This window comes from Syngnathus acus, chromosome 21 (assembly GCF_901709675.1).
Source record: "Syngnathus acus chromosome 21, fSynAcu1.2, whole genome shotgun sequence".
Taxonomy (NCBI): domain Eukaryota; kingdom Metazoa; phylum Chordata; class Actinopteri; order Syngnathiformes; family Syngnathidae; genus Syngnathus; species Syngnathus acus.
The window spans coordinates 13471032-13487506 of NC_051105.1; the positions used below are offsets into that span (position 1 = coordinate 13471032).

The 16475-nt window shown below is 44.1% G+C and overlaps 1 protein-coding gene across 2 annotated transcripts in view; it reads right to left on the reverse strand.

Annotated features, from left to right (window-relative positions):
* Nucleotides 1-702: 702 nt before the first annotated feature.
* Nucleotides 703-16475, reverse strand: part of LOC119139693 (interferon alpha/beta receptor 1b-like) — a 198996-nt gene continuing 183223 nt past the window's right edge. For both annotated transcript variants that reach the window (XM_037280628.1, XM_037280629.1), the window contains one exon: nt 703-1089. In XM_037280628.1, the coding sequence (XP_037136523.1) occupies nt 876-1089 (214 nt within the window). In that variant the 3' untranslated portion in view covers nt 703-875. The remainder of the gene's footprint in view (nt 1090-16475) is intronic.

Genomic DNA, 16475 nt, shown 5'->3' on the forward strand with positions numbered 1-16475 from the left:
TGGCAAGCCATTCTGCCTGATATGTCGGACGTCATTGGCGCATTTAAAAGCTTCAAATGGTCAGCGCCACTTCAGCTCACTTCATGCCAATATCGATAAGGACTTTGCAAAAGGGACTGAATTTCGCAAGCACAAGTTTGGAGACTTTGAAAAGTCAGGCAGAAAAATAGGTACAGTTTTTAAAAAAAATTACGAAGCACTCAGAGACTGTCACACTTGCATTGTTTCAACTGGCTTGGAACATTGCACGGGCTAAAAAGCCATACAATGAAGTGGAGTTCGTTAAAATATGCCTCAGTGACGTTATTGAAATCTTGTCTCCTGAAAACGACGAACTCAAACGAATGGTCTGTCCCGCCACACATAGTAAGTGAAAAAACTTATGTTTTTGTTTGTGGAATTTGTTGAACTGAGAGTTTGTCTGTGTGAGACAATGCACACAATGTTCATTGTTGAAAATGTGGTCTTTGGTCTGTGGTTTTAGTACTGTAGGAGTCAATTTGTCATCATGTTGGTGCGTGACATAATAATGTCACACAATAAATTTGGCTGAGCAGAGGGGTGTGTGTGTGTGGGGGGGGGGTTCATGTGTGGGGTTCATGTGTGCTCATGTGTATGATGTGGCTCTTTGCGATGACACAGTAAAAAAATGTGGCTCTTAGTCTCTGACTGGTTGGCCACCCCTGAACTAGACAAACATAATTCCACAAATAATAAACACACCTTAATGTCAGTAAAGGAAACCCACAAATAATAAACACGCCTTAATGTCAGTAAAGTAAACCCTCCAAAACTGTATGAACACATTTTGACATGACATGCCATGACATGGTTGGGAAATCAGTTTTGTTTCACCTCAGAGTTTCTTTACAGCTTCAGGAAAGCCCGTCTACAAAATCTTCAACTGTAATCCCACATTGAATTTTGTGCCTTTTGTCATGCATTTTCACAGAATCTAGATCAGGGCCTTGGCAGGCTACTAAGGAGGATTGACTGCTGTTTAGCTTTTGGTGTTGGCATTCGCTGCCTTCTGTGGAGTAAACCCCAGAGTCTTCGTTTCTCCTCATGTCCTGATGGCTGTACAGACCACTGGAAGAAACACAGAACATAATACATGTTTTTATAACTTGCATACTATATTTTATTGCTGTATGCGACATCAATATCTAAACAAAGATCTTGATTCTGATTCCTGTAATTCACGTTTTGCACTGGTCACAATTTGGGTCAAAATATTAGTGTCTCAAAAAGTTCGAACGAGGAACATGAACCACAGAGCAGGAGACATCTTATCCGAAGACCAATTTGCACTGCGAAGCCATCCTCTACACTGTGGTCTGCTGGGGTGGGGGCAGTACTGACCGGGACAGGGAGAGACTGAATAAGATGGTCAGAAGAGCTCTGTCCTGGGCTGTCCCCTGGACTCCATTGAGGTTGTGGGTGAGAGGAGGACGTTGATTAAGCTTAAATCCATCATGGACAACACCTCTCACCCCCTCCATGAGATTGTGCGGTCCCTGAGCAGCTCCTTTAGCGGCAGACTTTTGCACCCTCAGTGTAGGAAGGAACGGTTCCGCAGGTCCTTCATTCCCTCTGCTGCCAGACTTTACAACATGCATGCCACCTGATAAAATGAATGTGTTTCGTCTCTACTAGCAGCACTTGTGTTTGTCCTTCTCTGTTATTTAACCTTTTTTGTAATTCTAGCACTTGTTTCATTCTTGCACTCGTATTTATTCTTGCGCTCATATGCGCTGCTGTGACAAGTGAATTTCCCCGCTGTGGGATGAATAAAGTTCTATCAATCAATCAATCAATCAATCAATCAATCAATCAATCAATCAATCAATCAATCAATTAATCTGTAGTACAATGGCATTAACGGCTATGATCATGGCATTGGTTTGAACAGATTAATGTTAATGCTACAAAGCAGGGCTGTGGACTCGGACTCGGTCGGACTCGGTCATTTTTGCCGGACTCGGACTCGGAGCTGATTTTGACCGAGTCCACTGAGTCAGACAATAAAAAAAATACGTTCAATTTTATTTTCATCATGCTGCTGAGAATGCGCGTAGGAATACTGTCCACAGCCCTGCTTACGATCAAGTTTGAAAAAGAACTTGACAGCATTGAGCGCCGCCGGCGTTTGTCGGCCGCCACCTCGCCAACCGACATAGATGAAGAAATTGAGGCAATGTTGGCACTTGGTCGAATGAAAGAGAGCCCATTTGTTACAGCTGATCGTTATCCGTCCGGCCTCAAGGCAGCGACTCGGACACTAACAGCAATGCCAATAAGCCAAGTCAGCGTAGAGCGCCTGTTTTCCGGGCTCAAGTTTATCATGTCTGATCAGCGCGGCGCGATGAAGGCTGACTTGGTTGAGGCCATTTTGTTCCTAAGAACAAACTCAAGTCGTTGAATTGAAACTTGAAAGTATCTGTTTATTGTATTCGTTTATATCAGCGGTGGCCAACCCGCGGCTCGCGAGCCGCATGCGGCTCTTTGGCTGGTTTCATGCGGCTCTTTTACGTTCATATCAACATTTGTGTTTATTTTTCGTGCATATTTGCTTCGCTTGAGTTCAATATGGTTTTTGGTCAAACGCGCATGCGCGTGAGGGGAAATCCCGCAAAGGAGGAGGGACAAACAGAGCGATTGGTTTTGCTGGCTTTTTAATGAATGGCGACTGTGACTACGGGGGCCCATTAGGTCCAGAAAAGCTGACAAGACGCTTGCCAAAATGGCAAGGAAAAAATGCACAGCTAAACGAATATATGACGATGAACACAGGACGTTTTTAACAGAGTTAAAGTTGTTTTTTGTTGAACGCTATGGCAAGCCATTCTGCCTGATATGTCGGACGTCATTGGCGCATTTAAAAGCTTCAAATGGTCAGCGCCACTTCAGCTCACTTCATGCCAATATCGATAAGGACTTTGCAAAAGGGACTGAATTTCGCAAGCACAAGTTTGGAGACTTTGAAAAGTCAGGCAGAAAAATAGGTACAGTTTTTAAAAAAAAATACGAAGCACTCAGAGACTGTCACACTTGCATTGTTTCAACTGGCTTGGAACATTGCACGGGCTAAAAAGCCATACAATGAAGTGGAGTTCGTTAAAATATGCCTCAGTGACGTTATTGAATTTTATTTTCATCATGCTGCTGAGAATGCCCGTCGGAATACTGTCCACAGCCCTGCTTGCTTGTTATGAAGACAAATTTAGTTGTTGCGTGCGCGCCCGCGCCTGCCTGCCTGCCTGCATGCGTGCACGTACAAGACCCACAATGCCCCGCGCGCAGCCAAGATGGAAGAACCCGGGAGTAGCGAGAGAACAATGTTTTGCCTCTAGATTTGGGGGGGAAACGGAGCGTAAGTTACGATCAATGCGGCCACGTTGAGTTGCACTTAGGCTAATGTTTACATTATGTACCAATGTCAAGGACGATTATGTCACCCAGCTTATATCATTGATGTGTTTCGATAGTTGTGGGGTCGTCACTAATTATTTGTGTTTAGATAAATGTCTGAGCTATAATGGTGTAATTAATGATTAAAACTTGAAAGTATCTGTTTATTGTATTCGTTTATATGTTTAATAAAGACAAAGCCATCACAAAACTGTTGTAATTATTTAGATTTTGATCTAAATTAGCCTTGAATAAAGACTAAGCAGTCACATGAATTAACAGAAAAAATGGACAGCCGGACTCGGACTCGTGGTCAAGAGGCCGGACTCGGACTCGGTGCAAAAATCCGACCGAGTCCACAGCCCTGCTACAAAGAGTAAATCAATAAAAAATTAAGACATTTACTTTGTAGTTACATCTCAACAGTGCACATTGTACACACGCATGCTTTTTCTAAAATAAATAAAAGCATTTTCATGAGAAGACATGTCATGTGCCAGCGTCACCTGCCTTCCAGCCACACCCCCAATCAAGCCAATCACCAGCACCTGCCACTGCTCGTTAGGCCAGCCCTATTTAAACCCCGTGAATCAAGCCAGGGGCTGTCGGTTCGTCTCCTTACCCTGCCTGTGACGCCACCACTGTGCTCCGAGGCCAGCACACCGCCGGTTCCTGTTCCGCTGCCCAGCCACAGTCCAGCCTTCCATTTCCCATTTCCCCTCTTGTAATTTAAGATCCGTGCTGCATTTGGTTGCCCTGTTTCCGTTCCTAACAGAACGAACTGCCCATCATGCGAGCAGCGCACGGACCTTCTGCCCTGGACCACCTGTCCCACGTTGAGTGGGACATTAATTAGCACGACCTCCGAGGAGATGGCGACATTAACAAAAATCGTCCGGCAGCAGCAACAGCAGCTCCAGCAGCACCAGCAGCTCCACCAAGAGCTTGTAGAAGCTCTCAAAGTCCTTAAAGTCTTGGCTCCTCTGGCTGCTGCGACCCAATCTGCACAAGCCCTGTCCACGGCCATCCGACCGAGCCCCACCAAACAGCCTGCCGCCATATCCATGCCCCATCCTAACCCGGACCCCAGGCAGCTCGTGGACGTCCCGGAGCCCGGACTTGGCAACCTTGAGAAGTTCGACAGCGACCCCAAGTATGTCCGGGCTTTTTTGACAAACTGCCGCATCCTGTTTAACCTCACGTTTGCCACAGAACGAGCCAAGGTGGCGTTCGTCCTCACTCACCTTAAGGGCGAGGCGCGGCTGTGGGGAACTGCCAAATATGAGCGGCAAGAACTCGCCTGCTCTTTGTTCGACGCCTTCGCACCTGAAGTCCTGCGCATGTTTGACTTGGGCTCAGCGTCGGAGAACGCCTCTGAGGAACTAATGACGCTACACCAGGGCAGCAGGTCCGTAGTGGAGTACTCCATAAAATTCCAGGCGGTGGCGAGGCGGAGCAATTGGAACTCCTCGTCCCTGGTGGGTGCCTTTCTCCACGGCCTCACAGAATACGTCAAGGATAAAATCGTGTCCTACGAGCGCCCCCGGACCCTCGAGGATGCCATGGACCTGGCCGCACAGGTGGATCGGCGGATCTGGTCAAGACGGTGTGAGAAGGAGGTGAAGTCAACTCCTTACCCCTACTGCCGTGACGCCAGCTCGACGCCTCGGGTGTGACGAAGACCCCCTGTCGCTCCGCTCTGCCTGTTGCCCACCCGGGACATTGTCTTAGACAGCCAGCTCTCCGCTCCAGCCAGGTGGGCCAGAACCTATGGAGATAGGATGCACCTCGCTCTCGCCAGAGGAGCGTATGAGATGCCTCAGAGGTAGGCTATGCCTATACTGTGGGGGTGAGGGCCACTGGGTGGCCTCTTGCCAGAGGGGAGCCAGGAGCACCCGCCTAGCAGGGATCCAGTTGGGATCTGTTTGCTTGCCCCCTCAAACCTGTCGCAAGCCCCTGCCTCAAACCTGCTCTTCGCTCCCAGCCAGTGCCCTTGCCTTTCGGCCCCGTAGGCTGCAGCCGCGGGCCCGGTCTTTTCGACAGCCGCAACCTCCGGTCCAGCCTCCTCCTCGGCTGCCGTTGCCAGGTCCACAACCTGGCTTCACTACGACAGGTAATGCATTGCAGCCTAACCGGCCTCCTAAGAGGTCATCCCAAAGAGACATTTGGTCGATGTGCCAGCCCCCAGGCCAGCATCTGTTCCCGTCCCTGAACCTGGTCCGGCACCTCCCGATGCCACGGCTGAGGATTCAAGATTCAAGATTCAAGAGTTTTTATTCGCCATGTTTGAGCGTGCCAAACAAGGAATTTGACTTCGGTAAAACACACCCTCTGTTCAACATATAGGTGACTAACAACACTCAGGACATGTGAATAATGGCAAAAACAGTGTAGACAAATTCAAAAGGTGGGGAATTGGCGGTCGTGCAATCTGACGACGGCACTTGGGAGACGTGTTCGTTGGGAGTCGTGTTCGTCAGATGACTCTGACTTGTCGGACTAGTATTGACGCGCATCTGACGCTTCACTTTGTGCTTCTGCCCTTGTTTGTTGCTGTTGATATAAATCCATTAAAACAAGCAGTGACCGGGGTGAGTCAAGTCGTTAGCATTCAGCTAACTTTGGCCTCATCTGGTTGTGTCTGCAGCATTATGTCACCACACTCTGACTACAGAGTTAGAAAGATAAATTCGCATCTCTGGTGAATATGATGTAGTTCATATTATTAGATAAATATCAATTGTGAACTGTTCTAAATGATATTGTAGAGCAGTGGTTCTCAAACTTTTTTCAGTGATGTACCCCCTTTGAAATAGTTTTTCAGCCAAGTACCCCCTGACCAGCGCAACACATTTCTGGTCGAAAAGAAAGAGGTACAGGATTGTCCCATCAGTGTTTGATTCATTAAAGTTAAACAACTTGTAGCAATGTACCTGACAGACACATTTATGTTTCAAACATTGCATATAGAAACAAAACGATAAACAGTAAACAGTGACCACCAAGAAGGCATAAACCCTTTCAAAACTCAAATAATGTATGCAGAACACTGCTAATTTATATTAATCTTTCTTGTAATAATCTCTTGCAAGGAAATAAAAATATACATAACTAAAAATGTGTTCACAAAAATAAATTAACTTACCGTGTTTTCCGCCCTAAAAGGCACACCGGGTTATAAGGCGCACCTTCAATGAACGGCCCATTTTAAAACTTTGTCCATATATAAGGCGCACCGGATTATAAGGCGCATAAAATAGAAGCTATACTGCAACAAACTGAGGTTGACTAGGGTTGCGGTATGCATCCACTAGCCCAGGGGTGGGCAAACTACGGCCCGCGGGCCACATCCGGCCCACGGAGCCGTTTAATCCGGCCCGCCAACCCTGAATTAATTGTATTATTAAACTTTTTTTTTTGTCATTTTGCCTGCAATGACTGCGTTTCCCCAGTAGATGGGGAACCGCTCGCCTGCGCATTTACTACCGGAAGCCGTGTCAGAAAGCTCGGTGCACACTCACAAGTGCGTGTACGTACGTACTCAGTAGTACGGACATGGCGCACTCGCGCTCTATTTGTATCAGTCCCGAATTTAGAGCGTGGGCTGTGACGACAGCATTCTTGTAATTCGCTCGCTGAGCTTTCAGATACAGTTTTACGCTAAAGCCACCCACAAACCTTCCCCTGGAATCCTTCCATTAAAATGAGTGGCCCGAAGAAAAGAAGTGAGTGCCGAATGTTAAAAGAGTGGCCAATTTGGCTCGACGTACGCGACGTGACGTTCAGCCACATCAACCCGTCACAGATCGAGGTAAACGGATCTCTCCTAAGAATTGCCACAACAAATTTTACTCCAGACTATGATGCACTAGCAAAAAAGGGAGACCAACAACACTGTTCCCACTGAAAATGAAGGGGAGGCTCTCAAGTTTGTTGTAAAAAAATGCATTTTGAATATGATTTGTACACATAGCAGGGATTGAAACTAGCGACCATTCTCATTTTCAAACAATGCAGGATGCTCAAGGACATTGATGCACCACCTGTTTGCGACTAATCTTAACCTGTAAAGTTCTTAAGGCTTACTTTAAGGAAGTGTTTCCCGTTTCCTCACCTCTGTTACCAGGTGTTTGTGAGTTAAAACTCTGCTCTGATGTTCAGATACCCCTCACCGTGTTGCCGTTTTGATTACTTTATTTGGATGTATGCTTTCACCGATTCTTCAAGATGATATATTTGGTTAGAATGTTTGCTGTTTGATGTGATCTCATAAGATAAACATTTTTCATTAATCTGACCTGCAGGCACTGAAGTGATGGAGACTGTTATTCATAATAATAGTGTCGTATTTTATGAGAATCACTGATAGCAGTTTTTTAGTGATTTTTTTTTTAATGCTGTTAATAAATGCATTTGTTTTCAAAAAACTTGTTTGGAATATCCATGCTTTACTACCTACTAAAGGCCAAAATCTTTTATGCAATGACCTTTACAGGTCACTTATATTACTTCACACAAACACTACGTCCATCTGCTCCTGGTTCGGCCCTCCGATCCAAATTTAGAACCCAGTTCGGCCCGCGAGTCAAAAAGTTTGCCCACCCCTGCACTAGCCAATAACCAACGAGCCCTCTGTAAACAATCGCGTTTCTCAAACGATCTCCTATAAAATGATCGGAACTGACTAAAGTTCGATCGAACGCATTGGTACTACTTACCTATGTTTCCCTTCCATATCGATCCGTAGATTTACTCGAAACATTAACAGAGCAGCCTATTTTCACATGAAATAGCCTGGTACGTATAGCAGCTATCGCCATAGCATTAGCCATCCGCAAAGTCCCACGAGCCTCAGCTCGCAATCTCCCATGAGCCTCAGCAAAGTGTAAACAATCGCGTTTCTCAAACGATCTCCTATAAAATGATCGGAACTGACTAAAGTTCAATCTAACGCATTGGTACTACTTACCTATGTTTCCCTTCCATATCGATCCGTAGATTTACTCGAAACATTAACAGAGCAGCCTATTTTGACATGAAATAGCCTGGTACGTATAGCAGCTATCGTCATAGCATTAGCCATCCGCAAAGTCCCACGAGCCTCAGCTCGCAATCTCCCATGAGCCTCAGCAAAGTGTAAACAATCGCGTTTCTCAAACGATCTCCTATAAAATGATCGGAACTGACTAAAGTTCGATCTAACGCATTGGTACTACTTACCTATGTTTCCCTTCCATATCGATCCGTAGATTTACTCGAAACATTAACAGAGCAGCCTATTTTCACATGAAATAGCCTGGTACGTATAGCAGCTATCGTCATAGCATTAGCCATCCGCAAAGTCCCACGAGCCTCAGCTCGCAATCTCCCATGAGCCTCAGCAAAGTGTAAACAATCGCGTTTCTCAAACGATCTCCTATAAAATGATCGGAACTGACTAAAGTTCGATCTAACGCATTGGTACTACTTACCTATGTTTCCCTTCCATATCGATCCGTAGATTTACTCGAAACATTAACAGAGCAGCCTATTTTCACCTGAAATAGCCTGGTACGTATAGCAGCTATCGTCATAGCATTAGCCATCCGCAAAGTCCCACGAGCCTCAGCTCGCAATCTCCCATGAGCCTCAGCAAAGTGTAAACAATCGCGTTTCTCAAACGATCTCCTATAAAATGATCGGAACTGACTAAAGTTCGATCCAACGCATTGGTACTTATTACCTATGTTTCCCTTCCATGTCGATCCGTAGATTTACTCGAAACATTAACAGAGCAGCCTATTTTCACATGAAATAGCCTGGTACGTATAGCAGCTATCGTCATAGCATTAGCCATCCGCATAGTCCCACGAGCCTCAGCTCGCAATCTCCCATGAGCCTCAGCAAAGTGTAAACAATCGCGTTTCTCAAACGATCTCCTATAAAATGATCGGAACTGACTAAAGTTCGATCTAACGCATTGGTACTACTTACCTATGTTTCCCTTCCATATCGATCCGTAGATTTACTCGAAACATTGACAGAGCAGCCTATTTTTAAATGAAATAGCCTCGCGGGTACAACAGCTATTCGGTGACGCCCCCTGACTACAGTTACCGTAATGTTGGGAAGCAATGCGACCTTGTAATTTACTAGTCGTACTAAAACGTACTGAAACATTTTGGCAGAGCACTGTGTACAACCAGTATGGATCAACAAATTCATCAATTGATCCATATATAAGGCGCACTGGCCTATAAGGCGCACTGTCGGCTTTTGAGAACATTTTAGGTTTTTAGGTGCGCCTTTTAGGGCGGAAAATACGGTAATTATAAATAAATAATATCTTGTTTACAAAATAAATTGATAACTTAATAATAAATAAAGATTTGCTCATAAAAACAATCAACTTTACCTCTTTTGGGATAAAAAAAGAAACCTCTTTCCTCTTAAAATTGAATTGTTGCATTGAACATTTGATTTGGATTTGACAAGCATTGAACAAGCATTGAACAGTGTTGAAGCTTGAATGAGTCTTTTGCACTCATACTACATTTTAGTGAGAAACATGGAGCTATGGTGAAAGTCTTTTTTGCTTTAGCTACAAGCAAAGAAACCGCATAAGAAGCCTTCAGGGCTTTGGCTGATGTAGTGGAGGCTTGTCGCATTGTGTCTTTGGATGACTTGAAGCCAGAAAGTTTCCTCCTTCAGAACTCCGGTGGCTTACCAACATGGCATCCGTGTTTTGTGGTGAGATGCCGCTGGAGATGTGCCGGCTTCATGCTAGCATTGGCTAATTTCTCCCCGCAAAAAAAGCACAGCGCTTTGGGTGGGTTACAACTTGTGGACGTAAATCCCATCAAACAATATTCTTTCATGTAGTGTCGGTACTTCGTCGGCTCTGGTTTTGCCTTCATTTTTACTTGTTTCTCCGTGTTTTCAACAGCAGCATCGCTGCTACGCTTTAGCCACATCTCCATGTTACAGTGCGTCATCAAGGCAACCGCAGGTGACTGCTATTGGTTTGTGGAGAGTCCGTTTATTAAGGATTAAAATTGAATACTGAATATAAAACAAACATTTGTATTTCATCAAACTTTTTATAACTAATTCTCAAGACAATCAGGCTTACTTTTTTTTTTTTTTTAATACCGGTATATATTTTTGAAAATTCTCACGTACCCCCTGGAGTACCTCCACGTACCCCCAGGGGTACGCGTACCCCAATTTGAGAACCACTGTTGTAGAGGTTCGGAGTTGTTTAACGAAAGATTATAGTGTTGCTTGTTTTGGTAATAATGGTTTCAGCCCAAATACGCTAAATGTCTCTTTCTACGTATAGTATATATATATATTTATTTTTTGTATATTATTTTGTAAAAGTGCAATATGATAGTGACGGTATTCAGAGGTGGAATAGTGTCAAATAAATCCTCCTAAAGGTCCTGACCTGCAATGCACCGCCCGCTAGGGCTGAGCAATTCTTAGGAAAAATTGTTATGCAATTATTATCACAGACATTGATTGCAATTTTGATTTGCTATTTTCTTGTAATCAAGGTTCAGTGCACTATTCACAATGTGCAGTAACACAGTTATGACAGTAAAGTACATTATGCCATTAAAAACATTAAAATATATGACTAGACAGACAAGTGCGTCCAATAGAGACTTACAGGCTTAGCGATATGGCTTGAAATTTAGAACATTGTATTAATTGAATCTTTTGTTCCTGATGGCAATGGTGAGTGTAAAGAAATATGAAGTGAGTATTGTAGATTATTTAAATGTGAAAAGGGAAATATTTCTTTTGATAAAGGATAAGAAAGTATAATGTTCTGCTTCTTTTTTGCATTTTCATGTAAACATGTCTCTTTTATAAAAAAAATAAAAAACATAGTAAATAAATAAATATAAAAACTCAGATAGCAAAGCTCAATTGAATGTAAATAATTGTGAGACCTTATTATTTTGTGGCTCTGAAAACCCAGTAATTTGTGGTTTCAAAAAAGTGCAACTATAAGCAATATTAATTTTATGTTGATATTAATTTTGACATGGATCTTTTCTTCATCACGGACGTCAGCTGTTAGTTAACATGTTCGATGTCAGTGCGTGAGTTGAATTGCTTTTGTAGCCACCATCTTGGTTTATGTCTAGATATGTATTAAATGTAATGGAAAATTTCAGTTCTTAGCAGCTGGCTCTATTCCAGGGGTCGGCAACCCGCGGCTCTTTAGCACACGCCTAGCTCCTTCCTGAAGCTCTTGCAAAAATGCGTGAAAATGGAAAAAGATGTGTTTTTTTTTTGTTTTGCTTGTTTAAATATGGTTTTTAGATGGTAATCATGACACAAACATTCTTATGCTGTTGAAAATGTATGTAGTTGTAAATATATTAAAAATACTGAATTTCAGAATGGCGCAAAATTGCGTCATAGCAAGCAACACAGCACAGGCGAGTTGTAAACAGGTGTGTGAGTGACGGGCCATGGATTCAAAAGGCAAAAAGAGAAAGACTGCTGATGAGAACAGAGGCTTTAAGAAAGAATGGACTCAACTATTTGCTTTCATTGCCAATGCTGAAGGATTGCCTGAATGTTTGATTTGCAATGAGAAGTTGTCAAATATAACAAGAAGAGCAATTTGGAGCGACATTTTCAGCTAAAGCATGCTAAATTTGCTGCCGATCACCCAGTTGGAACTGAGAGGAAAGGTGCAATTTGAGGAACGAAAAAACACTTTCAAGAAGTGGATTGCATCTCCAAACTCTACTACTGCGGCAAGTTTTGTTGCAGCCCGGGAGATAATAAAGCGCGGAAAACCATTCACCGATGGCGAGTACATGAAGGATTCATTCGTTAAAATATGTGCCTATTTTCGGACTTCAAAAACAAAACCGAGATCATTCAGAAAATTAAAAAAAAACAGTGAAGGAAATGGTAATTTGAATGGCAAACAATATTACCGATCAGCAAATCAAGGACATCAATTCAGCTCCAGCTTTCTCAATTGCCTGTGATGAGTCGTGTGACGTGACCGATATCGAACAGACAGCTCTGCTATGCAGGTACGTGAACTTTAATGGGCCGCAACAAGAAATTGATACCACTATAAGGCCAAACACGGGGGGACGACATCTGCGAGGCTGTGCTGCAGTGTTTAAATGACAGAGATACACACTGGCCACCTGATTTCAGTCGCGACAGACGGCACACCGAGTATGAGAGGGTCGCAAAAGTTTGTGACTTTACGACAGAAAGCATTGGATCGAAATTTGCTTGCATTCCATTGCATATTGCACCAAGAGGCGCTGTGTGCGTAAACATTCCCACCGGAGTGTATGGAGGTAATGAACCAGGTCATCCATATTGTGAACAAAATAATCGCAAAAGCATTAAACCACTGCCAGTTCCGTGAATTGCTAGATGAAGTTGACAGCGAATATGCCGATCTCCTGCTGCACAACAACTGGCTATCCAGGGGCGACGTTTTGCATCGCTTTGTTGCTTTGTATTTCAAGATTCAAGAATTTTTATTGGCCATGTTTGAGCATGCCAAACAAGGAATTTGACTTCGGTACATCACAGCCTCTGTTCAACATTTAGGTGACTAACAACACTCAGGACATGTGCGAAAATTGACAAATATTCTCAAACATCCCCTGATCTTAAACTTTTATTTGCCAATGAGAGGCCTATCGACGCCAGAATCCAGAGTCGTGAAGACCACATCCAATACATCACTCCAAACACCCTGTTGCTTGGTCGAGCCACGCAGAGCTGAGATTTCAAGGCGTTCGACTACACTACTTACCCCTTCAAATGACTGCAAGAGATACAGAGGCAAGTTAGCTACTTTTGGAAATCCTGGAGCCAACCTTAACCTTTAATCCGCAGCAAGTGGCATACTGTGGATAGGAATGTTGCCGTTGGAGACATAGTTTGGCTCTGCGACCAAAATGCGCTAAGGGGGCAGTTCAAGCTAGCAAGAGTCATCAGTGTAAATGCAGATTGCAAAGGCATCGTCCGGGATGTCCACGTGAAGGTTTCTCCGGGAGGATGTGTTCAACTCAAGTCTCCAAATCCGGTTTCCAAGGAGTCTAAGGAAAAGGATCGCAAGGGAACCATACTGCACAGGGACGTGCGGCGCCTCGTCGTCCTCATCCCCGCAGAGGATCAGTGTGATGGACACTAGTTGGCCTGAAAAGTGCGACCTTTCCGTGGTACACCACGCAAAGATCGAGTGGGAGGTGTTGCGGCGACCTGGGAGGTGCGCACCTGTCTGTGGGTGTATGTGACCACAAGGGGTCACTGCAGGTGTATGACGGGAACGCGCAGCACGCAGTGGAGCTCCTCAGAGCGCCTCAACAGCTGAGCGCAAGCTATCCTGATTGGGAGCGCACACATCAGGGTTCATAAACAGCAAACAGCACAATCCTCTTGTCCAGTGAGCAGCAGCAGCAGCAGCAGCAGCAAACAACAATCCTTTCGATCAGCGAGCAACACAGCAGTAGCAACGACTCGCACTGAGCTCCACGGAGAGGAAAAAACTCATGGGAAGAGGAGACCAAAGGGACTACCGGTGAGCTCACAGTTCTCAACTGGACTCATTTAGTTTAGTCTTTATGACAAGCATTAAGTTGTGTTTTGACTTTTGTTTGAAAGGATAACTTTATGTTCAAGACCTTTTAGTAAAATGAACTGAACTTTATCTACATTGTTTATTTGGAAGAAAATTGTATCTTTTGTTTAAACTCATCCATTTTGTATGTGTTTTAAAGGTTTTTCACCTTGATTGTTTCGCTCATTAAAAACCCAAACAAAGAGTGGAATCCCAGTCTGGTCAAGTCCTTCCTTTTCAAGTGTGGAAACCCATGACGTTAAAATACACTTGCCAATTTCATTTGTGGTTATTTAGTATAGCGAAACCGTTACGCGCAGTTAGTTATGTAATGTGTGCCGTCTACTAGTGTTGTGTGACGTCAGAAGTGGAGCGTTGACTTACGTGCTGTATTTCTGTCTGTTGTAGAATCACACACACACACACACACACACACACACACACACACACACACACACACACACACACACACACACACACACACACACACACACACACACACACACACACACACACACACACACACACACACACACCCACACCACACACACACACACACACACACACACACACACACACACACACACACACACACACACACACCCTTCACACATTTCATACAATAATCACACACACAAGAATCACATTCCTTTTGCCAGTTTGCCTGTATGCCCCTATGAGCCACAGTGCCTGTTACTTTTTTGCCAATTATTCAGGAAAGCAATCAAAACTGAACCACATCTTCCCTCATGTGTTCTGACCGACACCCGGGGGCGAAAAGAGCATAACCATCTGAGCCAACCCCCTATGCATTCCTCAGGCTCCCCAACAATAGCGGTAGCAGTTTGCATTAAATTATTGCAATGTTTTTCCTTATTTAGATTTGTTTCAAGACTACAGTTACAGTTAGACTTCACTTTGATGGTTAATGCAGTTATTGCAATTTTGTTGTTTTATCACAATAGATTGGTTTATTTACATTTCAAAAACCAGAAGTCATTCATTTACAAATAAGATTGCACTTTAGTTTACATATTTAAATCTTCAGATATTAAGATGGGAGACAGTTTTTGCATGATTTGAATGAGGCAAAATAACATGCTTTTTCTCTCGAATATATTGTTATAATCATTTGTTTCACATGTACTCATTTTCTGTATAAAAATCTAACTGGGTGTTCAAAAAGTCTTTTTTCAAACTTGCGTCTTGAAAAAGAGGGGGTCGTCTTATAATCAGGGTTGTCTTATATTTGGGCCAATACGGTGTGTATGTATATATATATATATACACTGCTCAAAAAAATTAAAGGAACACTGAAAACAAATCAGATTTCAATGGTGAAAATTATTTGGGGGGATATCGAAACTGATATGGACAGTTTAATGTCTCAGGAACAAAAGGATGCCACATCTTTTGATGGAAATAAAGGTTTTCATCCTACAGAGGGCTGTATATACACACCCCAAAAATCAAAGTGAAAAAATGATATGGCTGGCTTGTCCATTTTGCCTAAATTCAATTTCTGCAACTCAAAATTCTTTTCAATATCTTGTGTGGCCCCCACGAGCTAGTATGCATGCTTGCCAGCGTTGTGTCATGCTCCTAATGAGACGACGGATAGTGTCTTGTGAGATGTCCTCCCAGATCTGTCTAAGGGCATCAGTAAGCTCCTGTAAAGTCTGAGGAGCAACCTGGCGGCGTATGATGGACCGAAACATTATGTCCCAGAGGTGTTCTATCGGGTTTAGATCAGGTGATCGTGAGGGCCATTCAATTGTGTCAGTTCCTTCATCCTCCAGATACTGTCTGCATACTCTTGCCACAACAGGTCGGGCATTGTTGTGGATCAGGAGGAACCCAGGACCTACTGCACCAGCGTAGGGTCTGACAATGGGTGCAAGGATTTCATCCCGATACCTAATGGCAGTCAGACTGCCGTTCTCTAGCCTGTAGAGGTCTGTTCGTCCCTCCATGGAAATGCCTCCCCAGACCATCACTGACCCACCAACGAACCGATCATGCTGAATGACGATGCAGGCAGTATAGCGCTCTCCTTGGCTTCTCCAGACCCTTTCACGTCTATCACAGGTGCTCAGGGTAAACCTGCTCTCATCTGTGAAAAGTACAGGGTGCCAGTGGCGGACTTGCCAATTCTGGTGTTCTATGGCAAATGCCAATCGAGCTCCACGGTGCTGAGCAATGAGCACAGGGCACACTACAGGACGTCGTGCCCTGAGGCCATCCTCGTGAAGTCTGTTTCTGACTGTTTGGGCAGAGACATTCACACCAGTAGCCTGCTGGAGGTCATTCTGTAGGGCTCGGGCAGTGCTCAACCTGTTCCTCCTTGCACAAAGCAGCAGATATCAGTCCTGCTGATGGAATGAGGACCGTATACGGCCCTGTCCAGCTCTCCTAGAGTAACTGCCTGTCTCCTGGAATCTCCTCCATGCTCTGGAGATTGTAC